Source organism: Equus przewalskii, chromosome 16 (assembly GCF_037783145.1).
Source record: "Equus przewalskii isolate Varuska chromosome 16, EquPr2, whole genome shotgun sequence".
Taxonomy (NCBI): domain Eukaryota; kingdom Metazoa; phylum Chordata; class Mammalia; order Perissodactyla; family Equidae; genus Equus; species Equus przewalskii.
The window spans coordinates 77843097-77869235 of NC_091846.1; the positions used below are offsets into that span (position 1 = coordinate 77843097).

At 45.4% G+C, this 26139-nt stretch overlaps 1 protein-coding gene and 1 long non-coding RNA gene across 2 annotated transcripts in view; both read left to right on the forward strand.

Annotated features, from left to right (window-relative positions):
- Positions 1-26139, forward strand: part of COL4A2 (collagen type IV alpha 2 chain) — a 191143-nt gene that overhangs the window by 106987 nt on the left and 58017 nt on the right. The window contains exons 5-17 of the mRNA XM_070578491.1: positions 3224-3358; positions 3450-3494; positions 6604-6720; positions 8225-8296; positions 8633-8668; positions 8776-8838; positions 10954-10989; positions 13705-13746; positions 15540-15638; positions 17297-17332; positions 17921-17971; positions 18961-19005; positions 25591-25644. Coding sequence (XP_070434592.1) covers positions 3224-3358; positions 3450-3494; positions 6604-6720; positions 8225-8296; positions 8633-8668; positions 8776-8838; positions 10954-10989; positions 13705-13746; positions 15540-15638; positions 17297-17332; positions 17921-17971; positions 18961-19005; positions 25591-25644 — 831 coding nt within the window. The remainder of the gene's footprint in view (positions 1-3223; positions 3359-3449; positions 3495-6603; positions 6721-8224; positions 8297-8632; positions 8669-8775; positions 8839-10953; positions 10990-13704; positions 13747-15539; positions 15639-17296; positions 17333-17920; positions 17972-18960; positions 19006-25590; positions 25645-26139) is intronic.
- Positions 12468-13532, forward strand: LOC139076359 (uncharacterized). The gene is made up of 2 exons (XR_011527926.1): positions 12468-12560; positions 13386-13532. It is a non-coding gene; the product is annotated as an uncharacterized lncRNA (long non-coding RNA).

The following is a 26139-nucleotide window of genomic DNA, read 5'->3' on the forward strand; positions in this document are numbered from 1 at the left end:
CCACTCCTAGGTATATACCCGAAAGAACTGACAACAGGGACTCAAGCCAGATTACTTGTACACGTATGGTCACAGCAGCCCTATTCATAATAGACAAAAGGGGGAAGCACTCCCAATGTGCATTAATTAATACATGAATGGACAAATTGTGGTCTCTCCATACAATGGAATATTATTCAGCCATCAAAGTGAATGAAGTACTGACAGACGCTACCACATGGATGAACCTCAAAAGCATTACGTTGGGTGAAAGAAGCCGGACACAAAGGGTCAGGTATCAATCACTTGACTCCATTTGTATGAAATAGCCAAAATGGGTACATCCCATGGAAACCCCAAGCAGATTGGTGGTTACCAAAGGCTGGGGGCAGAGCGATAGGTATGAAGTGTCCTTTTGGGGTGATGAAGATGTTTTTGAACTTGATAGAGGTGGTGGATAGAGAACATTATCAATGTATTTGAAGCCACTTTAAAATGGTTTGTTTTATTTTATAGGAATTTCACTTTGATAAAAAGAAAAAAGGGACAGCCTGCTCCAGAAAAGGAAAGACTGGAGTTCTATTCCAAAAGTCAGACTTCCTATCCAAGAAACAAAGGTTAAAAAGTTTACTGACAATGGAAGGAAAATGAGTGCATGATGTTGTTAGTCACTTTCCCATCAAAGGGAAAAGAGGAGTGGTTAGTGGATGCAAGGCTAGAATGTGGCCTTTCATCGGGAAGATACACATATTCCATTCTGGTTAGCAGTAACGTTCTCCCTCAGAGGGCTCTGGACAATAATCCCCCGATAGAGATGTAGTTTACAGACAGTGAAAATGACAGAGCTAATGAGGAACATTTTATCCCCCAAAGGATGCTGCCTGTAACACGAGCCAACCGCGGGCCTCGCCATGGTCAGCGGAATGTGCAGGCTCAGGGGCCTGGTATGTCATCATCACAAGAAGACTGTGTTCTAGTTTAACCACAAAACAAAGATAAGCACAACTGGGAAAGAGCCATAAAAATCGGAATCAAAGCATGTTTTGTCCCCAAACGCATAACAAACGTGGCATACTAAGACCCCTGAGCGTTAGATGAGGATGAGCCTAGGATAGCACGTGTCCACGGTCAGGCTGTCTGTCCTGGACCGCAGTTCTCCTCCACTAGGAATAAACAAACAGTGGCAGTGGTCCCACTTTTTCACATTCTTCAAAGATATTAAATACGTTGGCTTCGCCACTCCATACCATGCTTGCGATCAGGCTGCGTACCTGCTGATTTCTGCATTGACTGGCCTCTTTGGGAACATGTGGAGGGCAGAGCGGGAGAACCCACCATCTGTAAACTCTGACCTTGCCCAGAGGGAGCCCTGAGTGAGCTTCCCAAATCTCCCATTTGTCTGAGGAGTCGGGGGGTCCCGTCTTAGCTACCAACTGAGATCTTAATCTCCATCGTATCTTTCATCCCAAGGCAATGTCTTCACTGCTGCTTCCCCCATGCCAGGGCCAACATCTAAAGGAACACGCAGCATAGGGAGGATAATGAAATTCGGAGGCGAGATCTCCCCACACTCATCTAGGCCAGTGCGGCGTCGTGACGTTAATGCTGCAGCATATGCTGCTTTGTGAAACTCTTCACTTCCCCTCAGTTGTGTGGAATGTTGAGGACAGGTTGTAAACCTTCTGTAAAGACAAAATTTTTAGCAGCACAGTTTATACCAGAAAAGCTACTTCTAGGCATTGGAAGAGAAGACTAAAAATAATGGCTCAGTCCCCCCTCAGCCTGAAGACAGAATAGGAATTTGATACGTGAAAGCAAATAGGGCTTAGCAGCTAAAGGTTCTGTATGATGGCTGACAGCAGACTCATTCATTTAGAGAGGAATCAAGACATAGAGTTTGGTTTTTTTTTCATTTGGTCTCACCTGGGAGGTTCGTTGAAACATAACTGTAATACGTGGATTAGTTCCATTAATAAAAGAGATAGAACCCTCTTTTTAATCTTTTTTTATGGTAAAACATACCTAACATAAAATCATTTTAACCATTTTTCTGTAGTCCAGAAGCATTAAGTACATTCACGTTGTTGTGCAAACATCACCGCCTTCCATCTTCAGAACTTTTTCATCTTCCCAAGCTGAAACTCCGTCCCCACTAAACAGTGACTCCTCCTTTCCCCTCCCCCAGCAACCCCCCTTATCCTTCCTCTCCCTATGCATTTGCCGACTCTAGTGACCTCTTCTCAGTGGAATCACACAGGATTTGTCCTTTTGTGACTGACTTATTTCAATGAGTATAATGTCCTCAAGGTTCCTTCATGTTGTACCAGCTGTCAGAATTTCTTTCCTTTTTAAGGCTGAATAAAATTTCATCATATGTATATAACATATTTTGCTTATCCACTCATCCATCGATGGACACTTGTGTTGCTTCCACCTTTGGGCTACTGTGAAAAATGCTGCAGTGAATGTGGGTGTAGAAATATCTGTTCAAGGCTCTGTTTTTAATTCTTTTGAGTATTATCCCAGAGGTGGAATTGCTGGATTCTATGGTAATTATATTTTCAATTTTTTGAGGAACCACCATATTCTTTTCCACCATGGCTGTACCATTTTACATTCCCACCAACAGTGCACAAGGTTACCAATTCTTCACATTGTCATCAACACAATTTTCTTTTCTTTTCTTTTAATAATAGCCGTACTAGGGGATATGGACATACATTTTGATATGTTTCAGAAACCTTTTATTTTTTTCCCATATGCGTGCATGCATGCACACTCCTGTGTTTGAACAAAGGAGCGATTGTCCAATCACTTAAACATCTGGGAGTCACTTTGATACCTGAATGCAATATGCACGTCCATATCTATTGTATGCATTCCACTGAGATAGAGAGAAAATCTTAGAAGTTTGTTTGGAACTTTTCTTATACTGCACGGACTTTTTAAAAAGTCAAGTGTAAGTTGAGTCTTTCCAACTCAATATTGTTTCATAATAACTTCACTTGAGTCATGGAGGATAAGTTTTTCTTACATTTAATTTTTTTCCCTTTAAACACTATGATTTGTTTCTTAGCCAGAAATTATTTTGTGGCTCTCATAGCAGAAGATGTAGTTTCCATATGATGTTCTCTGAAGATTATAGCTCTATGAGAATGAAAAGTGTGGTTTTAAAAGCACCGTGACTGAAAATGCTCATTCATTGCTCTTAATTATGGAAATTGAATATATGTTGTTTCTACAGGGTCAACCAGGGCCAGTGGGCCCCCAGGGGTACAACGGGCCCCCAGGGTTACAAGGATTCCCAGGACTGCAGGGCCGCAAAGGTGACAAGGGGGAAAGAGGCCCTCCCGGGATCACAGGACCAAAAGGAGATGTGGTACGGACACACGACTGTCGGTATTTCCTCCTGCTTTGTAAAGGGCGGTGGGCGTCTTGGCCTTCATTGAACTTGTTTGCCTTTTTTATAGGGAGCAAGAGGCGTTTCTGGATTCCCTGGTGCCGACGGGATTCCCGTAAGTTTTTCGTAAGATTAGAATTTTAAAACATTGTACGCATGCGAAGCAATACATTTATGAGTTATAGAAACATTTCGAACTAGACCTCCTTTTTTGTTTATAATATAAAACCTGTGTGGCTTTACGTGCATATTTTTTCTCCTGGAATCCAGTCAGATATTGGACAAATTGTTTCCTTTGTAAACGTTCTTTTAGGCTTGCCTTCAGAATTGAGGCTACTTTGCTAAAACTGGACGTTGTTTTGTAATAAAAAGCTAATGTGTTGCTCAGATATGCTCAATAAAGAGCCGGTCTGGAAGTTTTGTTTGGACTGTAGAACAAGCTGAGTATAAAGCAGTGCCGCCAAGAACGGGCGTGTAATGAAGCTCTGCCGAGCATTTGTGCAGCTTCTCGAATTCTTTGTAGTAACCACACATAACTGAGAAGACGAAAAGGCATGGTTTGTCCATGAGAAAATCTCAAAATGCAAGAACATGTGTTTGTCTAACCTAGTTTACTTTACTTCTTGTGGCAGAAAAAAATAAACAAAACAGTTTGCCTCACAGCCTTCTTCACAGGGATCCCTCAGCAAATTTCCCAGGGCCAGCTTCCTGCAGCTCGCAGCCTCGGGGATAAATGTGTGTATCGCACACTCAGACCAGCCCCATCTCTGTCTGCTGCCGAAGTTTAAGGACATCTGCTCCAGGAACGTCACACATATACACAGATGTCTGCACCCTTACCCTGCAGCCACATGTTCTCTATCACCGTGCTGGCACGCTCACACACACACACACGTGCACATGCACACATGTGCGCACGCACGGGGAGGGAGACTCTTCATCCCCCAGGCTACGCAGACAGGGCTGCTCTCTTGCAGGACAATGGAGGAAGAGCGTGAGTAGGGAGTGATCACGGGGAGTTCATGCTTTTGCTTCAGACCTTTAGCTCCACGTTCAGAAAGACCTTTGCCGCAGTAGAAGGAAGTGGGCAGAGCTCAGGAAAAAAGCCACGATTACCAAGACCTGAGACCTACATGGCCAATCATCCTAAGCGTCCCCTGGATGGGGAGCTCGGACAGATGCGTCAGTTACAACGCACAGCCATGAGCAAATGAGGAAATAACTTTCATATTCGTCAGAATCTTGAGAAATTGGCACAGTTGAAGAATCTGCAGATTTCAGGGGTTAAACAAATAATGAAAGTATTTTTCAACCAACTGCCTCAAACTAAATTGCCCGTTTTTGAACTGTTGTCTGGAACGCATTGGAGCGTTCATCAGTTTTTGCCTTCTGAAAGTTAAAATCTGAGTTTGAATGAAGTGACGTTATGGAAAGATAGTGTAACCAATCCATGTCATAGTTTAATTTGTTTTTCCACTTCATTCTCATTCAATATCAGAAGCAAATATTTCACAAGTTAGAGAGGAAGTAATCATCATATGAGGGAGTGATCGTGGGGAGCAGATAACTGATCACTTTCTCCAGAATCCCAGTGCTGCTACAGATAGTCCAACTGCAAGACTCTGATACCTAAGTTAACTTAAATGTCACCTGCCAGACTGAAGCAGGTAATGACTGTGGAGTTTGAGGGGCCTGGGTAATTTGAGCTGTTTAGAAGTGGCACATTAAAACTGACGTGCAGTGAAATCTTAGAGTTGTATTGTATAGAAATGGGTCTAGTTAGATGTTGAGCAAAAGATGGACGTTCAGCTCAACATAGTTGAAATTTTTCTTTGAAGGACAATTTGTAACTCACATCAGATTGACATGCAATTTCAAATGACTTATCAATTCTAAGGGAATAAGAAAGACCAACAGCAGACCAAAAATTCAGGAGAAAAAGAACCCAGTGGTACACTTTAAGCAAAGCATCCTAGAATACCTCAGATCTCAAGCAGAATGCCTACCAAGCTTATTTTTCAGGCTGAATTTGAAGAATCAGCTTTCAGAGACCCCAAAAAAGAGGCCTTTACTTCAAAGGCCATCAGACAGCTGGCTCTGTACCAACTGGAGAGATGGTGCCCATGATTCCAGGAGTGATCAGGATGCCTCTGATCTACTCAAGTGTTGACTGAGAAGTCACCTGAATCCCGTGACTGATGGCACCAGCTACAGCCATGGCTTTGAACATCTGAAGCAAAGAGATGTGCAAACAAAAGAAAAATTCTGATTTTCTCATCGTGTTTCTTAATATCATTCAAGGTACAGGCACTAGATACAGGATTTGTTCATTTATCATGAACCACATTTCTCAAAGCAAATTTAAAAGACCTCCTAATGGCCTCAAAAATCGCTCTGGAATATGTGTTTGATCTGTTGTCAAGAAAAGCAAAATTTTAAAGAAATCCCACAATAAAAAAGCATATCTCTAAACATCTGTTGTATAAAGAAATAGCAAAATAGACTCTGGCCTCATAGTCCATAAATTGTAGATTATTGATCCAGCCCCTCAGTGTCCCTGGAACCAGGTTATTGCAGTTGAGATGTCCACAGACTCAGCCCGACCCTCTCCAGTTGTTTGAAAGACATTTGATCGTTGCCTTCCTCTCCCGCCAGATATCTCAGAACCTGACTTGCTTTCTATTCATGTTCAAAATCTAAGAAGGAGTGTCTCCAAAGAAAGTAGATAAGAGGAGCTCGGTTCTGCCTGTGCCCGAGCCACTGAGGAGACCCACTGCCGGTGTGGCTCTCTCACCTGTTCAGCATGCGGGTCTGTCCAACTCACCACCTACCATCCAACTGGGCACAACTGACAGAGGCATCCTTGTTGTCCCTGAGAAGGAGCTGGCTGCTTCTAGAATTTTAAATCAACCTTTACCTGTTCCTCCTAAAACAATCCACCCAGTCACCCAGTGAAGCGAAGCAGGAGAAACCTCAAGACAGGTTACTTCTCACCAAAGCCCATGGGAACAGAGCTTGTCTTGGAGACTTTTCTCCTGCTTAGAACTGCACCCTGTGCCTTATCTACTTAATCTTTCCTTCTTTCTTTCATTTTGAGCTGTCTTTTCCCTTGGATTCATGCCAGGGACATCTCTTACGAGAGGGTTTGAAACTGTTCTATTACACAGTTAGGTGAAAACTAAAATCTATGGACTAGAGGACTCACTCCCGTTTCTCTTTCCCAGGGACATCCTGGGCAAGGGGGACCCAGAGGACCGCCTGGCTATGATGGCTGCAACGGAACGAGGGGAGACGCCGGCCCGCAGGGACCCTCCGGTTCTGGGGGCTTCCCTGGCTCTCCTGTGAGTATCGGCAGGCACGTGCTGTTCGGGAGTCAGCTCTAGAATGTGGAAGGCTGGCCCTGGTCGGAAGAAATGAATGAAAGTTGCCGTATGCTGAGCTCTCTTCCTGGGGCCTAGAAGGCCGGCTCAGGGCCCTTTAAGGCATTGTCTTAGAGAAACTTTCGAAGGAGGGTGAGTTGCCTCCTGTTCACTTGACGGGAGGGCCATGCAGGCATGTACGTGCTAAGCCTGGCTTTTACACCCTGAGAAGAAATTGCTCCTCTCTCCTTTGTCAGTGCTCAGGATGAAGAGTACCTCTCTGCTGAGCTTTCTTACATATATCCAGGCATGATTTCCCTGGATTCAAATAACTTCGTTTTCCATATTGATTCTTTAAACGTTAGATAGAAAATAATTGGTTTGGTTTATGTTGTTCACCCGTCAGTCTCCTGAGAGTCACTTCATTGTCTCCCACGCTTCCATTCAAATAACAGTGAATAACAGTGAAATAAAAAGCTTGAAGCTTGACAAAATTCTCTATTAGTCACCATCTTTATTAGATTCTAAAATTCATCGTGGCATAAAGAGCAATGACAGTTTCCAGCATAGACATTATAGGAATTTCTTTATTTTAATGAAAGAACTTTCATATATTATTCTAGTCCGTGTCCTCATTTCGTTTTCAGGGTGTTTGCAAAGAATCTTGAAATACTTTTTGGCAGTGTATTGCTACCCTCTTACCCCTAAGATATTGCAAATTCAGGTTTATACTAACATTTTGTTTGGTTAACTTTTTCTTTAAAAAAAGCATTTTTAAGATGGGAGAAGGGCAGTCATAACCACCCCTTCCCTGTGTTTCCCCAAAGCTAATCAGTTCCTCATCATACTTACACCTCTGCTTTCACGTTCCTCCTCATTGGCTGTTTCTTTCTCATGTGGTTCAACTTTTCAGTAGGTTACATCATGTTCTGGTCTATTCTAACATCATAGCTTTCATTATCAATAAGTATAGCGTTACTTTAAAATGTTGGGTTTTTATGTAGGTGTTAAAAGACATTTGCACATAGACATGTGGACATGTATCGTGTATATTGACACAATTCCAGTTTTAAAGAATGACCAGCATCTGTCCCACAAATGGTGCTTAAGAACATACGTGTTAATATTTTTAGTATGCTAATGCCTAAGAAAACACATAATCATGTTATTACAGAGAAAAATAACATGTTGGTGTACTCAAGGATTCATTTACTGAGCATTCGTTTGAGTTTTTGAGAATAATTTAAACTCTAGGAAGTATTTCCATTTTAACTTTGAATAAAGATGCTGCTGGGTAAATATGAAAGTAAAAGTCTCACCTCTGTGGTTGAATGTAGTAACTGATGTCCAGAATAACCTAAGGAAGCCATAAGAACAATTAAACATCGCCCATAAAAGTCACTATTTAATCATCCAAATGACTACACTGAATGTTAATTGACTTTTTTTTTGTTTTTCTCTTTCTATCATATATATGCTAATTTAGGGACCCCAAGGACCCAAAGGGCAAAAAGGTGAACCTTACGCACTGTCTAGCGAGGACCGAGACAAATACAGGGTGAGTTTGCTAGAGATGGGAGACGTGATTAAGGGGTCCAGTGTAAGCTCCGAGTGATAAAGTTAATTTCCAGGTGAACTTTGAGGTGTAAGAATGAATGAAGTGGAGGAATGCGTAGGATGATGGAATCATCCAAATCATGGTCCATTTAAAAGGATGTTTTCAGTCTCATACTTCGTGTGGCTGCATCCCTCTCCCACATTCACAATCCTACAGATAGGAAGTCATGAACATTATCAAGTCCTTTTGGGGCTGGTGCACTTGATGTACTTGCAATAAAATGTGACGAAATCTGAAGATGCGCAACAGCTCTTGAAATTATTTCTTCTCAATTAGGGTGAACCTGGGGAGCCTGGATTGGTCGGCTTCCAGGTAAGTTTTATTTTTATTAGAGAAGATTCCAAACAAAACTTCAAGCACTCAGAACTCCAAATGCCAGCCTCCTGTCTTACAAGCCTTCTTCTGTTGCCTGTCCGTAGGGGCCTCCCGGCCGCCCCGGGCCTGTGGGACCGATGGGGCCTGTTGGAGCTCCGGGGAGACCAGTAAGTAGCAGGTGCATGTGCTCGCTCTTGGACCACTGTCAGCGCACCCCTAGAGGTGCAGCTTCTTTAACTGTTGATGCAGGTGGAAGCTTCCTGCTACAGCTCTGCTGCTTGGGCTCACTATAGAAAACGGCAAGACAAAATGAGTCAGCTCAGCCCTTGCACATGTTTGGCTGCCATCAAGGTTGAAGAGTAAGGACTTGAGATTTGTGGTCACCAGATCACTGCCAGCTGTGTCAAATTTTGACTTGGTCCTGGCTGGGGGCGCCTTCCAGCCATGCACAAGCTCTGTCAGCCCCACACCTGTCCAGCTGACAAGGGGCCTGTCATCCCTGGGCAAACAGACCAAAGTCCAACAGGTCAATAAAGAGGAAATGGACTCTGCTGGGCATGGCCGTCATAGCAGGTGTACCACACCTGGGCATGGCCGTCATAGCAGGTGTACCACTCCTGGGCATGGCCGTCATAGCAGGTGTACCACACCTGGGCATGGCTGTCATAGCAGTTGTACCACACCTGGCATGGCCGTCACAGCAGGTGCATCAGACCTGGCATGGCCGTCACAGCAGGTGCATCAGACCTGGGCATGGCCGTCACAGCAGGTGTACCACACCTGAGCATGGCCGTCACAGCAGGTGTACCACACCTGGGCATGGCCATCACAGCAGGTGTACCCCACCTGGGCATGGCCGTCACAGCAGGTGCATCACACCGGGGCATGGTCATTATAGCAAGTGAGATATTGGACATCAATTAACAAAACGGCCTTAGTACCCTACCTGAGTGGCAGTCTAAAGGTGTTCCCTCCCCCCTGAAAATCAAATGGTAGAGTAAGGTGTGACAGGTCAAATACTCGGATGAAGGAGGGCTGGCTGCAGGGAGGGGAGAGGAGGAGAAAGGGGAGTTCCCAGTGCGCGCGCAGCCCTCAGGCCCCTCCCACCACCCCACAAGGGACCCGGGAGATGAACTGGCTCCTGCAAGGTTTCTGACTCTCTCACTCCCACATTTTTTAGTAGTAAGACAAATAGACCTTAAATTACAAAGAGAGATTTTGGCTACAGGTGAGCGAGACCTCACAGCAAACCATTGCTGAAGACTGGGGGAGGCCGTCCAGGGAGGCTGTGGTCTCAGTTTCCTGACAGATAATGAGAAACGATGGAGACACGTGTGTTCAGGAAGATTCAGTCATATAACCATTGAGAGAGGGTGCTCCTCAGTTTCCTTCAGGCTGTGGCTAATAATCATTGATTTTGTTTCTGTAAAGCGAGTTTCCATGGTGCTGTGAAAGTCATTTTTGCCAGTAGCCCTCTGGCTGTGAAAGATTTGGCCAAATAGAATGAAACAAGACTTATATGACTAGAGATTCTCTGCTCTCCTACTGAGCACAGTTGTTGGCTTACAGCACACCTACCACATGGTTTGGAGGTTTTATTCTTTAAACATGCAGTTCAGGGAAATCTGAGACAATAGATTGTACCTGCTGTGTCTGTAGCTGATCTGACAGCTTCAGGTTCCTCCTGTGGGCCATTAAAATCGCCCGCAGTCCCCGCCTGTCCACTTCTTTGTACTTAAGCACAGTTGTACTTCACATGCATTTTTAAAACTTCTTCCTGAGTGTGGCGTTGATACTGAATGCTTTGCAGAAAGACACGTGGTGCTATTTGCGGGCGGACTTTCAACCCTGCGGTACTGGCCTGTAGATTAATTCTGCCTGTGAACATTTGCTGACCCACCAGCAAAAAGTGCTAGGCAGTGCGCCATGGGGACCCCAGAGGAAGTCAGGAGAAACGGTCTGTGCAGTGACAGGCCTGGGACTTTGCAGAGGGCCTACAGGAAACGCGACTGGAACACAGGTGACATCCCAAGTCTAAACTCAGAGAAGCAAACCTGAAATAGCTGTGCGTGGACAGCAGCAAATCCCGAGATCTGGGCCTGACTGCAGTCGTCTACCCTCCAGCCTTTCCTGCCCGCCAAGACAAACGCATGGGGACCCCTTGTACATGCTGCACGGGGTTCTAAATCTACGGTGGATGGCTCTCCCAGAGCTTTCTAGCAGATGTTATCTGGGTCCTGAGATAAAGAAAACAGTTTACAGATTTCTTTGTATTTGTGCAGGGACCGCCTGGACCCCCTGGACCAAAAGGACAGCAAGTAAGTTGGTTGCTGGGGAGGGAGGGGACTCAGGTATTCGTGGAGATCTTTCTTGACCATAGAACCGCTTGGTTGACAACTGTGTATTGTTTATTTCACGATGAGGACCATCTTGTAGGTTTTTAAGACAACGTTATAAACTCCAAGGATAAACCCAGTGGTCACCTGGAGTAGCTGGTGCGTTAAATAGGTAGTTATGTTGAGCCATTTGTTGTTTGCAAATTGAGTAACATTCTGTTGTATGAAAATCAAACTGGTGAACTTTTGATCAGAGACCTAGACTTAGGGACAGCTCGTGTTTATCCCTGTGTTAATTTACGAGAATGGACACAATGTAGCCGTGTTTATCCCTGTGTTAACTTACGAGAATGGACACAATGTAGCTGTATTTGTGTAGGGGAGCTGACGGCCTTCTTCCCTGGATAGAATTAGGATCCACACGGGTCTCATGTCGGCCTCTAGGGATGTAGCCAATGATATTCAAGTCGGGCTAGAGCCCAAAGCTGTACCGTTTCCATCAGAGGAAGATTATTAAGTTGGTTGGAGCACAAAAAAGTAGGTGGCTTGTTAGAACTTGGAGATGGATCTAGGGCTCAGTGTGACCTGTTTGTCCAAGACAGACAGTAGGAGGTTGGAAGGAAGTGTTTGATTAAAACTCGACATGAGTCAGAAGGAGTGGGATATCGCTGCCAACGTTTAAGGACCATTCCGTGGCCTGAACATGGCTGAGGACATCTCCCAGCCTGCACATTCCCATGCCTGCTCCACGGAAATCCCATCTCTGTGACCTCCTGGGGAATTCAACTGCCGCCACCCCAGGCCCCCAGCTCCCGTCACCTCTGACACGGCTTCCGGCCAGGCCTGGAGCTCATTAGGCTGCTGCCCCCACCACTGGGCTCCCCACTGTCTAGCAGCCCTGAGCGGGGTGGGAACGGCCCTGAGCCAAGAGAAGCGGATGTAAGACGGAGCAGCCGAGCCCCGAGGTCGCCTCAGATCCCTACTTGGCTGCAACACAAACGGCCCTCACCCCCGACCGGTCACTTCCTGGTGACTTGGACAACCAGCCGTGAGGCAGAGGGACCACAGGGGCCCAGGCAAATCGCATTGTCATCTAGTCTGGCTGCGTTTCTGTGCTTTGATTTCAGCTCCCAGCCAGGTGGGAAAGAAGCAAAAAAAGCAAAACTTAATTAAAGGCTTTGTTTTTATTTTCAGAAAATATCTGGGCATTGAGGGGAGTAGACAGTATACTACAGAGAGAGATCAGATAGGGCCCCACATGATCCTGTGTCCTGATGGGAATGTAGGGACCCTGGGAAAGAAGCCGAGCTGCCTGGAGGTCAAAGAAAAGAGTACTATTTCTATAACATGCGTGAATTTGCAGTATAGCTTTTCTCATGCGCTTATTTTAGACATTAGGGTGGAGTCACTTCTCCCCTACGTGGCAGCCCCACTCATGAAACCATTAAATACTCTCTTAGTTGCTGAGCCTAGCTTTGTCTCTTAAGCAAAAAGGAAGATGAAGAAGTTGGATAAAACCCAGAGACTCACCATCCCCTAAAATCATGAGAAGGGTAAGAAATGTTTATGTGAAATTAGGATTATCTTCCCCAAATGAGAAAAGACTGAGGCAGAAGAGAGAATGAATGGGATCCAGGGAAAAAAATGGCTGCTCTCCAAATGAAGGGGCCAGAACCTGCGGAAGGCTCTGAGATGCTAACCTGCAGAGATGAGGTTCGGGCAATTGAGGGTGAGAAAGACCAGGACTGAGTCTGAGCTCTGCCACTCATGAGCTGTGAGGCCTTGGTCAAAGGGTATGACAGTGTCACCACCTGTGACATCCACACTCATCGTGGGGAGCAGAGGCTTAAAGGGAGAGTGGGCATCTAGCACAGGCCCTGGGCTGTGTAGTACATGCTGCAAGTACAGAATCGATAATACAGTCAATTTCTGATCATCAGGATGTTTGAACAATAGAATATATTTCAAAAAGAAAACTGTTAAATATTCCCAAAGGGGACAGAATAAGTGCTATTAGTCCACTTTTTTTTTTTTCGCTGAGGAAGATTTGGCCTAAGCTAACATCTGTTGCCGATCCTCCTCTTTTTGCTTGAGGAAGATTTGCCCTGAGCTAATATCCATGCCCATCTTCCTCTATTTTTGTATTTGTGTTGCTGCCACAGCACGGCTGCTGACAGGGGGTAGAGGTCTGCCCAGGAACCAAACCCAGGCTGCCACAGCAGAGCACACCAAACTTAACCACTAGGCCACGGAGCTGGCCCTTACTCCATTATCTTTGAGGGTTTGCTTAGAATGTAAAATGCAAATTGTTTAAAAGCACATCTGTGTTAAGAGAGTCACATATGGTTTTTCTGAACCCCAGAATTTTCGTCATTTAGGTTCAGTCTCAGTGAATGCTCAGAATACAGTGTGAAGCACCACCTTCTGGATACATCGTCTCGGTTTGCTCCTGTTTGTGTAACATGATGTCTGGGCTCAAACCTGTGTTACATTGTATATGGAAATAGCAAAAGGAAAGTCATTCATTTTTGTCTTTGTGTCAGTTTCTGGGAGGCGAAGCCAGAATGTTATGCCAGGAGGGTAATCCAGTAAAGTTGCAAATAAATAGGCTTCTTAGGTTTCTTTTTCTAAATAAAAAATTTTGTTTCACTCTGATTATTGACTTTTAAAAACTTACAGAAAGCATTTGTCTTTCAGGGCAACAGAGGACTTGGTTTTTATGGAAAAAAGGGTGAGAAGGTAAGGGGGATTTAACAGCTGGAGGGGAGACAGGCCGGGTTTAGTGATTAAGAAATAAATCACTTCGTGACCACGTCGTAGGCTGTTACCTTGAGGCGCTCTGCAGACAGACCATTTGTACAGGAAATAGTCATTTAAAGTGCCAAGTTATGAAACACGCTCCAGTGACAGTTATAGATCAATAAGACAAAGTCCAGGGTGGCCCTAGACCTGTGGCGGAGACACGACCTCAGCCGTCCTCAGCACCCAGAAAGTCAGGGCATTTCCCCGAGGTGTCTTCTGGCATGGGGAATCCAGAGGTGATCAAGGGGACGAGAGCCACAGACTAGCCCCGAGCCAGCTCAGGTGACGTGGCCAGCTCTGGCTGCTCAAGGCAGGAAAGAGGACCACAGGGACTCTTAGAATTCCCCACAGTGCCAAGATTCAAAGACCACATGGCCTGTGAGAGGGTCACCTGAGACCATGTGAGTGAGAGGCTCAATGTGGCACCCGCACCCAACGAGCAGAGCCTCCCCAGCACATAACCCCACCGTGTTCACCACAAAATTCCGTACCCACCATGGAACAGCTTCATTCCTCAGGCCTCGCTGTTTGCACATTTTCGTTTTGGTTTTCCACGTTGCTTTTTGATTGAACAGCACACTAAACAGAATCCAGCACTGCTCAGGTCTGAAGAGAAACGACTTTGTTCTTTGTGTTAATATCATAGAAAAAAACTACAAAAGAAAAGCATCGGAAGATCCAAACACATAAAAATATAGACTTCTGTACAATGAAATATAACAAAATAGTAAAATAACATGAAGAAAACTTTGGGAAGAAATCTTTGGGCAGAATGGAGAGTAGTCACATTAGATAGAGTAGAAATGAAATTAATGTCTGTAATCTACAAAGAGCTTATTCAAGTATTGATAAAAACATCAAGGTCCCCGTAGGTAAAGAGCAGAGGAGCAGTTAGGTGTCTTGTAGGTGTCATCTTAGTGGACGCTCAGAACACACTGTGGGGGGCCACTTTCTGCAGCTGATCCTTCATCTCAGTTTGCCTGTGTTCACATTATGTGATGTCTGGGCTCAAGCTTGCATTCTATAGTTTGTATGTGGAAATAGCAAAAGGAAAGACAGTGACTTTCTTTTTGTGTTGATGAGTTCCCAGGAGGTGAAGCCAGCATGTTGTGCAAGGATCGCTGTCCAGTAATGTTGCAGATCGATAGATTTCACCTTCTGTGCACCACATAGAAAAGTGTTTCTCGCTAATGATAAAATGCAAATGAAAGCAATCTTGAGATATCATACTTATTAAAGAGGCTGCTTCATATTATATAAAAACATCCTTACCTGGTGAAGTAGTCTGAAACTGGAGTAGCCTTTCATTTCTTAGGCATTTCTTATATCTTGGTCCCAATCTTGGAAAGCAATAGAGTAATTCCTATCAAGAACCATAAAGACATTTAGCCTCAGACCTGGTAACTTCCTGGTATAGAAATTCATCGTGAGGAGATAATTCCACAGAAGTAAATGCAGCCCCAAGTTGTCAACAACCTAAACAGCTTTTATGCATACATTCTAAAGGATTATTAGTGCAAGTAAGATACAAATAATTTGATATCATGATCATTTTATTTTGTCGTATGTTTTTTGTTTCATGTTATGATTATAACACTACAAAATTGGTGTGTGTGTGATAAGTAATATGCAAAGATAAAAAGAGCAGTTTGTGGTGGGATCGTGCTTTTATTCAAGCTTGCTGGTGTCTTCTCAGTTTAAAGACCACTGCTTTGCTAAACCATTCACAGGGCGACATGGGCCAGCCAGGACCCAATGGGCTTCCATCAGACACCCACCATGCCATCATCGGGCCCACGAAGGAAGTGTTCCACCCAGATCAGTATAAGGTAAAGGGCTTTCACCACCATTGACTGTATTCCCAGTTGAACTAAAAAAAGGAGAAGAAAAAAGGTAACTGTCTTCGATCTTATTCAAAGTAGAAAAGGCCTCGCCACCAAATTGGCAAATTGTGCGTGAAAGCACTGTTCACAGTCATATGTGCACCAGTCCATCATCTTAAATACTTGTGATGAATTTGAAACAACACAAAAATCCATTAAAATATGTCAAATCTATCCTTAAGTACGCAAGTCCCTAGTGTAGACATGGGTGACGGTCAGAGCGTGAATCAAAGCCAGGTCACGGAACTAGCTGAGCAAAATGTTGTATCCTGCAAAGTTTAGTCTTTGCTGACACAGAGCACTATTCTCAGTTTTTGGGGATTAAAGTCAGTTTTCTGACCCTTTCCTTATAATTTCTATTAATGTTCGTTTGATTAAAAACATACTCTTGGAGCCTGAAATAAAAGTCCAATCCTGCTCTTCCAGTGACTCGCTCACACAGACCACCTAACCTCCCTACCCCTCCGTGTTCCTTGTATCGGGTAAAGACAGTCATACTGACCTGGTGTGGCTGCCGAGGGGGTTACAGGGGCACAGGTGAGGTCGAAGGTCGGGCACCGACAATCCAAGGAACCAAAACAACCCAAACAGAGAATGGAATTCCCATCTCTCAAGTCTCTGTCCAGATGAGGTTTGGGTGCCCGGTTGTGGGTGGGAGCGGGCAGGCTGGGGCACTGAGGTGGGGAATCAGCGGCCTGGGAGGTGGCCGGTGCGAGGCAGCAGTGCCAGGGGAAAGTGTGTCAGAAGTGGGTGGTTGTGTGTTGGCTGAGTTCAGAGCAGGACGTCCCTGGACAAACAGGCAGGAGGGGGGCTCCACTGAGTCGTCAGGGTGGGGACCAGGAGGGACTCTGGCCCCTGGTGGTGATCTGACCATCAGCCAGGTGGGGCCTCTGTCCAGTTTCAGGGCAGGAGCAGAGGATGGATCGAGGCCAGAGCAGGTCCCATCCACGCTGAGATGCTCAAGCTTCTGAAACAGATTTCCTTCATTATGTGCTACCAAGAGGGGGTGGGTTCGGAGCTGGGGCCTCGCCAGCCTGCAGGGGGCAGTCCTGGGTGCAGGGGTCCCCGTGCTGTCCTAGCAGCGATGGGGAAAAGGACCAGGCCTGTAACATTTCTTTCCCCATTTTAGACCAAGAGAAGTGAAACTAATAGATCATATAAAATTGACATTGCTTTCTAAAGCCTTGGGGTTTTAATATGTTCCAAAAGTGCCTTTTCCTCAGAGCAATCTCCTAATACTATTTTATTAAATGAACGTTATCATTACAGACTTCCCCCTGGGCGTATCTCCCACCACCAGGATGTTGATAAATACCTGCAGCTGTGGGGTAAAGGAAACCTCACAGAGAGAAGAGAGACAGCCTTGCAATTGTGGCAAAAATAACGCATGATTTAACTTATATTATGAAAATCCAGAAGAAATAGCACATATTTTCCCTTGAATTTTGAAACCGCAAAATTTAGGAGTCGTTTGTTACAATTAATTTCTAATCACTGTTTACAGTTTTATTAAATATTTTCACCTCTTACCGTAAACCCTGGTCGATTTTGAATATTACTATTCTCGAATTAATGACATGCCTTATTTTTCATTTTCTTCACAGGGTGAAAAAGGAAGTGAGGGGGAACCAGGAAGACAAGTAAGTCGAGCCATAAAGATGCTCTTCTCCCCAGGGCTCCCAGGTTCTCGGTGGTCCTGTTGCGAGGATGGAGCGTGCAGGGGTGGGAATGATGCCCCAGCTCTGGGTTTCCAGTCCGTTTGTCTACAGCGAGAAAGTGTTCTCATTTATTTTTACACTTTTCTTCAGAAGTTTTAGAATGCCTTCCTTTTTGCATAGTAAACATCGGTTGATCAACGTTTTCTTAAGTTCATAAAATGAACCTAAGCACTTTAAAAGAGAGGATGTGCGGGTGGAAGAGCTGGGTAGCTTCGATGGTGGCTTCTGTTCTGGGGCTCTAGCCGCGGTGTCACACTGCACTCGCTTTAATCCTCATCCTGCCTGCCCCGTGTTCCCGGATCTCCCCATCGTCGCTTACTGCATGACCATGATAGGTGACGTCCCAGATAGGTGATAATCCAGGCAGACTTGCAGACTGCCCGTGACTCTGTCGCTATGTGGAGCTCGCGTGGAGAACAAGAGGCAGGCCGGCCACGGTCGGGGCGGGAAGAACCAGAGCCCCTGAGCAGGGAAAGGCTGACGTGTGGGGCTCTCTCTGTTCTCTCCTAGGGCATTTCCTTGAAGGGAGAAGAAGGCATCATGGGCTTCTCTGGAGCGCGGGTAAGCCACGCATCTTGTCACTGCAGATTGCTTTGCTTTGTTTTAAATAGGCTTTACTTTTCACAGCAGTTTTAGGTTCATAGCAAAGTTGAGCCAAAAGTACAGAGGTTTCTCGTGCCTTCCCTGCCCTCCCACACACACGCACAGCTTCCCTCACTATCAATGCCCCGCACCAGGGCAGTCCTCGGGCCCCGGTCAATGAGCCTATGTTGATTGACACTTCATTATCACCCAATAACTGTGGTTTTTAGACGGTGCCCATCCATTTGGAGGAGAGTGGGAACGGAACACAAACATTTCCCCTTGTATTAGTTGGGCTAAATTAACTTGTGGTAACAAAAATGTAGACTGCCTCCAACACAAGAAGTTGGTTTCTTGTTGTCCTAAGAGTCCAACGAAATGGGATGGGGGTGGGAGTGGGGGTGTCTGCTCCCGAGGAGAGTCGGCCACCTGTGGCCCCCATGCCCGGGGACAGACCGCCTTCTTCAGAGGGTAGCCTCCAATGACACCTGCCACTTCTGCCCTCCCTCTGTCGGCCAGGACTCGGTCACTGGCCAAACCTAGCGCAAGTGAGCTGGGCAATGTGGCCAGAGCCACAGGCCAGGAAGAGGAGAAAGTGGCCTTGCGGTGACCACCTGGTAGCCACTACCACTCAAGAGACATGTTGTAGTCTCTGAAAATCAGCACAGAGACTCGTGAGAACATCGGAGCACAGGCCAGTTTATCTCTTTGCCACTCTTACACTACCATCTTTATGGATTTCTCCACATTTCTTTGAGCGGTAGACAGGATGTGTTATCACTGGATAGTTTTAGTGTCGCTAAAAGGCCCCATCTCCTTTAGAAAATAAAAGGAGTCTTTGGATGGTTTTGACACTTTCGTAGTGAAGTACTTTATTTGAGTCAACGTCAGGTGCCATAACAGTGCCCTCTGGGAAACGTTGCTGCATCTGCTGAACTGTTACTGTTTCTCTTTTCTGTTCTTCCCAGGGTGCCCCTGGCTTCGATGGTGAAAAAGGCTCACCAGGACAAAAAGTAAGTTTGTTGCGTAAAATGCAGTGTGTTCCAGGCTGAAGACATCTTACAAAGGTCAAATATGAAGACTGTGATATCCTAGGAAAGGAAAATAGCCCCAGAAAAAACATTTAAAACTTTCCCTACATTTGCAGTAGCGTAAATGGTCCTTCCTCCCAGATCACACGCAATGCTTCAGTCAGACTGTTTACCTTTTTCCTCGTCTTTACAGTGGTTCTCGCCGCGCAGGCTTCCCATCGTCCAGCCCCAGCAGCACAGCTTCTGTACCAGGCTCACCTCCCCCTCTGCGTCACTGTGGGGCATTCTCGGAGAGACTGTCCACGTGGTGACCAAGGGTCCACCTACATTTTCTACATATTGATCTCGCACATTTTGACACTTCATTTATCTTCAGTGAGACCCAATTAGTTATTTTTATCCTGTGTTCTATGACCAGATTTTTGGCAGTTTTTTTTAGAAGAAAATGTTATGTGAGAAATGTATTATGAATCTGGATCAGGCTTAGAATTGTCTGAACACTAGGTCATATGAGAGAGTATAGAAATGGATTTTTTTGATTAATGGTTTATTTATTATTTTCACTATTCGTTGTTTTCACTATTTCAGTGATAGAATTTATGGTTCACCTCCTTCCCATCGCAGACCCCTAGCACTCTTCCCAGAGGCACCCACTGTTAGTAGCTCTGTGGGTGTTGTTTCATAAGTGGTAGCATTTATATGCATACAATGTAACAGCAGAAAGTAAACATTATGCATGCCACTTTGCCACATGTCTTTCTCAGGCAGTGCACCTTAGAGTTGGTTCTGCGTCAGCATGTCAGCACGTACACGTCTACCTGGTTCTGTTAACAAGCTGTGCAGCTTTGCAGTAAATGGGTGTAACTGTAGCTGCTTACCGAGCCCCTAGCAGGGTTTCTAGCTGCTTGCTATTTCCAGCAATCATGCGGTCAACATTGTGGTACTCACATCTTGGTGCCCATGGGCTAGTATTTCCCTAATTCAGTCCTTGTAGGTCCACAGAAATAGACTTTTTAAAAACTTAATTCAGCCTCCGTCATGGCTCCACTGAATCCTGTCCTTGGCTCCATCGCAGGATGGCAGTGTGACATCTGGAAAACCGTAAGGACACAGCTAGTGAGCAGTAGGGTTCGTCAGTCCCCCTGCAGGGAGTTTTGCTGTTTGTCCTGGGCCTACAGATGGACCTGGCCTCCCAGGTTCGATGTCTGACCTCTGCTGGCTCTAGGCACACGCCGTGTGAACCTCGTGCTCTGGTTTTGACCACCCACAATTGAGCACCAATCTTCATTCCTTCCTGCAGCCTCAGTCGGTCTTATTCTTCCCGTTCCTGTCCTTTTCTCCTAAACTCAGGTCAGGGACGACACCGAGGTTTGCCCGAATTGTAGCCATCTTCTCCTAACCTTAGTAAGGGATAGGAGTATCCGCAAAGACAGCACGCACACCTGGTGGACAGCCGTCCGTGCTACACCCCAACCAAAGGCCAAGCAGCTGGATTCTAGTTTAAGGATGACAATAAGCGGGTGCTGTAAAGAGACAGAGGACTAAAGCGAGCATTAGCATTTAAAAGTAAGCCGTTTCCACCTACCCCACGTAATTAAAGTGCTACTGCTAATATTTTGCCCGCCATGTGCCAGTGAGTCATAATTATGATCTGTTTTTCTACACCCAACACTAGGGAGATATAGTGTTTTTAAAGTGCTGTTCAACACAGCTGCCCCTAGACCTCAGAAGTTGGTGAAGGACAAGATGCCCAGCAGGCACTGACCACCTGGGGCCTCTAACTGCTGAGGCCCAGATGTTAGGATCGAAGGCTCACGTCTTCCAGCTTGCCTTCTGCACTTGCGATAAGTGGGGAAGACGCGGGTACTTCCGGTTAAGTGGGACGTCTCAGTGGCTGCGGGGAATGGTTTGCTCGACTATACAGGTAGAAAATGCCCAGGACATGTACACAGGGCTGAGCCACCCCGCTCGTTGGCAGCTAATGCACTGCAGGCGTGTCTCATGTGCACACACAGCTGAGTCGTCCTCCTTGCCAGTAGCAGACATGTCTACATGCGTTACCCACCTGGCCAAGCTGCCATTACTCCCCAACTAACTTTTCAGTTGTACTCACAGACTGGTTTTATGATGAAAATGGAACCAGAAACCAAAAGCAGCTCCAAGGACCAACGGTGAGCACCAGCTTAAAAACGCATCCAAATGGGATGAGCCAAAAAAGAGAAGATTCTGGGAAAGAGTGTTGTTGGCCCCTCCCTCGTTCCTACGGAGGTTGATGGAACTGCCATTCATTCTGTTCGTTTGAACTTTTTCTAAAAGGGAATGGGGAAGTGTGTTTTATCCATTTGGTTATAGTAAACTCTCTGAAAAATGAGAGATTGTTTCCCCTCCTTTTTCTAGGAGAAACATATTTTTAGTATCTAAGCAAAAGCTTTTCACAGCCTAGAGTCACTTAAAATAGTGTTCATTGAGACCTCATCTCCTCTGAGGACTAATGGCAACCCCGGTGTGATGTCATCAGGAGCCCTCCCTGTGTCAGTGGGACTGTTGCACTGTCAATACTGCTCAGGACTCAGAGGAGGTGGCATTGACACCGGGTGTAACAGGAGGTGACTGATTCTCACCAGCTGCCCATGCGGGAAGGTTGGTGATGGCCATGTAGTTATCTCTGGAAAGCTCCACGTGGAGACACCTGGTTTCAGACTGGGTTCTTTTATTGAAAGCTCCCTGGCTTCCATTCTCGCATGCCAAATTCTATTTCATTTTCAGGCTGGCAGTTTCTTTGCGGAGGTGCCCCTGTCGTGAGCACATTTCTTATACCCAATACATCCTCATTGACGCTGCTCAGCCACTGAAGTGGGAAAGGGTGCAGTAAACAAATGAAGATCAGGGAGATGAGCGTCTCGGTCACACTACTGACCACAGGAAACTGTTTTACGCACTTGAGAAGTATACATGTCCCTATAAGCATCTGATTATAAATTCTCTTTATCTCTTTGTTATAGCCAGTCCCTAATGACTTCTGCCTAATGATTTTCCCGAGCTTAGTTTGGGCTGTTTCTACCCTTGAAAAAGATAAAATTGACTACTTCTAAAATTCTACAATCAGAACTTCAAATAATTGCAGTGGAATTAGTGATGTGTTATTAAATTTGAGGGGACAGGAAGAGACGAATATATACTTTCGAAGCACTTGATAATTATTCATTCTAAAATAGACATTTGTCTGAGCGTCACTTTCCTGACTTCAGTTCTCTGAATGCTGAGGGTGCTGTGACACGCTTCTTGGCAGGAGCTCAGGAACCCCCAGCTGGTCCTTCCTAGGATTGTGTTTTCCAGCACCACCCTGGGTACCACCCTCAGATAATTCCTCCTTGACCACACCCCCTTGTTACCTGCCCCCTGTTGTGATGTCTGTCACACAGAAACACAAAGGGGACAGTTCAGATCATTGTTTTGATTCTTGGGATCTACACTGTTGGGTTCCAGCTGCCAGTGCTCTGAGATGAGCTGTGAGTACAGACTTTTCCCTTTACTCTGCTGAGTTATACATACTACGTAATACCCAACCCCCAGACCCCCATCAATTCATCTGCTGCCAAGAACTCACAGGGAAACTTCTAGATCATTATTATGGCTATCGAGGCTCCAGACTATTGGGGTTCTAGCTGCCAATAGTCTCAGAGGCATCCTGAGTGCTATTGAATTTTTCCCCTTTCTCCAATTGGTTTTACGTAATACCCAGTTAATTCCAAACTGTTCAGACATATTTCAAAACTGTTGGAGCTATTTTGGCTTAATCAACACAGTGGTAAGCACTTGGTAATTGGAGATGCTTGTTATTGCTTGTTGATGATGTCACTGCACTCTGAGCGAGGCCTGGGTGGCCCAGAATGATGAGATTTGACAGAATCCAGTGCCTTGTTTGAGCTGGGTTGTTATGTCAGCGCTGGACACAGCTCAGCCTGAATGCCTGCTTACCAACCCCCCAGTCACTGGCAAGCTCTTCGAGGACTCCTAGCCTAGCCTAGCCTAGCCCATGAGATGGCCTCGAAAGAGGAGGTCATTTTTAAAGATTGGCACCTGAGCTAACAACTGTTGCAATCTTTCTGTTTTTTCTGCTTTTTCTCCTCAAATCCCCCCAGTACATAGTTGTGTATTTTATTTGTGGGTCCTTCTAGTTGTGGCAGATGGGATGCCGCCTCAGCATGGCCTGATGAGTGATGCCACGTGCGTGCCCAGGATCCGAACCAGTGAAACCCTGGGCCGCCAAAGCAGATTGTGTAAACTTAACTGCTCAGCCATGGGGCTATCATTTTTTTAATCATTTTTTAATATCATTTTTAATATCAGAGAAATTTGCCTTCACTTTTGAATCTTCAGCTCCACCTAGTGTGAAAGAAAGTCAGTTTAAATCATAGACCCACAATGAAAAAACTCAAAATTAAGCCAATCTTAGTTCATTCTAAACCACATGACTTTCAGTATGCATGCTCCTAGATTTCAAAATATCCTGTAAAATAATTAATGTACTTTTTTTATACCATTGGCACCTGGCCTTCTGAATTTTGAGGGCCTTACTGTACCTATTCTTTAGCAAGAGGGAATATTTCTAGATTTTTGAAAAGCTTTGTACATCTGTCCAGATATGACATGTCTCATAAGGGTAAACTTTCTCTTTCGATAATATTCAAGGGAATTTGAAAGCAATAATTAGCATTAGAGATTTTTTTTTTTTTTTTTTTTTTTTGCCATTTTTCCTACTATATGCCTTGCAGTAGGTCTTTTTACATTGACAAATCTAGGAGATCTGAAAGCTTCCTCCACCCACATTTCTCTCTCAATCCCTAGATTTGGGAAGTTCTCTTCAGTTATTTTGTAGAGCACACTTTCTGCTCCATTTTCCTTTTCCACGCCCTCAGGAATTCCAATGATTCTTAAGTTGCATTTTCTCATTGAGTCAGCTAGTTCTCGGAGATTTTCTTCAGTTTTTTAATTCTTAGTTCTCTTTCTTCCTCTGTCTGGAGCCATTCAGCCTGTCTGTCTTCAATTATGCTAATTTGCTCCTCTATGGTGTCTACACGGGCATTCAGGGAGTCTGTATTCTGTTTTATCTGATCCATTGTATCTTTCATCTCTAGTATTTCTGATTGATTCTTCTTTATAGTTTCAATCTCTTTTGTGAAGTAACTCCAGAACTCGTTGACTTGTTTCTCTATATTTCCCTTTACCTCATTGAGTTTTTTGATGATAGCTGCTCTGAACTCATTTTCACTTAGTTTACCTATTTCCAAGCTTTTATAAATTGCTGGCTGGTAGAGGAGCGGTTTTTGCACATGATGCTATTATTCGGTTGCAGTTACAGCCTGTCGCCACTAGATGGGGGCTGAGAGCCACGTGTTCTGAGCCCTCCGCCTTCAGCCACGTTGGCGGCGCGCAGCATGGGCTGGGGGAGGAGGGGCACTTTCTCTCGCCTGCAGAGCTGGATTCTAATCACCTCTCACTCTCTGATTTCCCAGGGCCCTGGCTTGATGGGATCCCCCCACACAAAAGCTTTCCCCCATTAGAGGGTTTCCACTGCACAGCGGTGGGAGTCCTGAATGATAACATGGACACGCGGCCACCCACCCCCTCCTTCCCACACCCGCGGCAGCGATCCCAGTCTCTAGGGGTGGGAGTGAAGTTCTCTCCTACCCTGTTCCAGCTCTTCCAACAGCAGCTCCAGCCTCTCCACCCTCCGTTGTTTGGCTGCTGTGGGTCTCTGACGATTTGTGTTATTAGGATTTTTTTTTGGTTGGAAAGCAGTTGCTCTTTTTGGTTGTAATTTGGAGGGGAGAGAGTCCCAGTTGAGCTCATGCCACCATGTCGCTGACATCATTTGAGATTTTTTTTTTTTTTGAAGAGAAAAAAATTCTAAATTGAAAGGCTCAAATGCTTCTACTTGGTGTTAACTGAGATTTTTCAAAACCATCTTGGGAGAAGGTTTTAATAGATGGATCAGGTTGTCAACACTCAACCCCACTGCTCAGTCATAAAATCATTGAAGTGGGCAACTGAGCATTTGTGCCTCCTGAAGTGATGCACTAGGAAGGACACAGTACCCTCCGTGAATGGTTCTTGCTCAAAAGATGAACCTGAGCCTAATGAAGGCTGTAGATCTAACTAATTCAGAGAAAACATGGGGGCTAGAGGCGCATTCATAGCACAACACAGGGTGCAGTGGAGCGAATCCACCACGTAGGATCTTTGCACCACAGATGACCCAGTTTCTTCAAAAGAACAACAAAAAATTGCTAAAAAAGCAGAAAGGAAGAGGAAACTGTTATGAATTAAAAGAGAATTAAGAGATATATCAGCCAAATGTCATATTTGGACTTTGTTTGGATCCTGATTCTAGCAAAACAATTTAAAAAGACATTTTTGAGACCAAAATCAAGGAAAATTGAACATAGACTGGGTAGTAGGTGATTTTAATTAATTATTGTTACTTTTGTTAGACATAATAGTGGTATTGTGGTCCCTTCTTTATATGTCAGAGATAAAAGTAAGCACAGCACATCTTTCCTGCAGGGAAGCAGAGGACTGGATGGTTATCAAGGCCCTGATGGACGCCCGGGACCCAAGGTAAGCTCAGTTTTCACCTGGATGGCCTTCTTTCTTCCCTTTGAGTAATGTCCTGATCACCTCCTGTTCACTCCTGTATAATACAAGATAACCAAACACACAGCACCCAGCACTGGAGATGCAAGATGGACACTCATTTATCAGTCACGTGATCCCAGCCATGGCGAGGAGGTTGCTGCACGCCATGCAGGGCTACGTGGAGGCTGCATGGGGGCCTGCACTGGGAGCACAGTGAACCGGCAGGCCTGTGGGAGGCTGACTGTGTAGTAACAAGAGGATGGAGTGCCCCCGTTCCCAAGGGAGGAGATGACTGACTTGTTGAAAGATTCCATGGGCTGGCAGGGAGGGGAAGCCCAGTAGGCTGAGGACCAGGTGGGGCACAGCTGCTCCAGCTGACAGGGGGGCCAGCCAATGGGGAGCCCTTCCTGCTGGGCGGGGGGCATATCTGGTGAGGACAGGGGCCTCATGGTTAGGCCTTTTGGGCCTGTGAGGCTC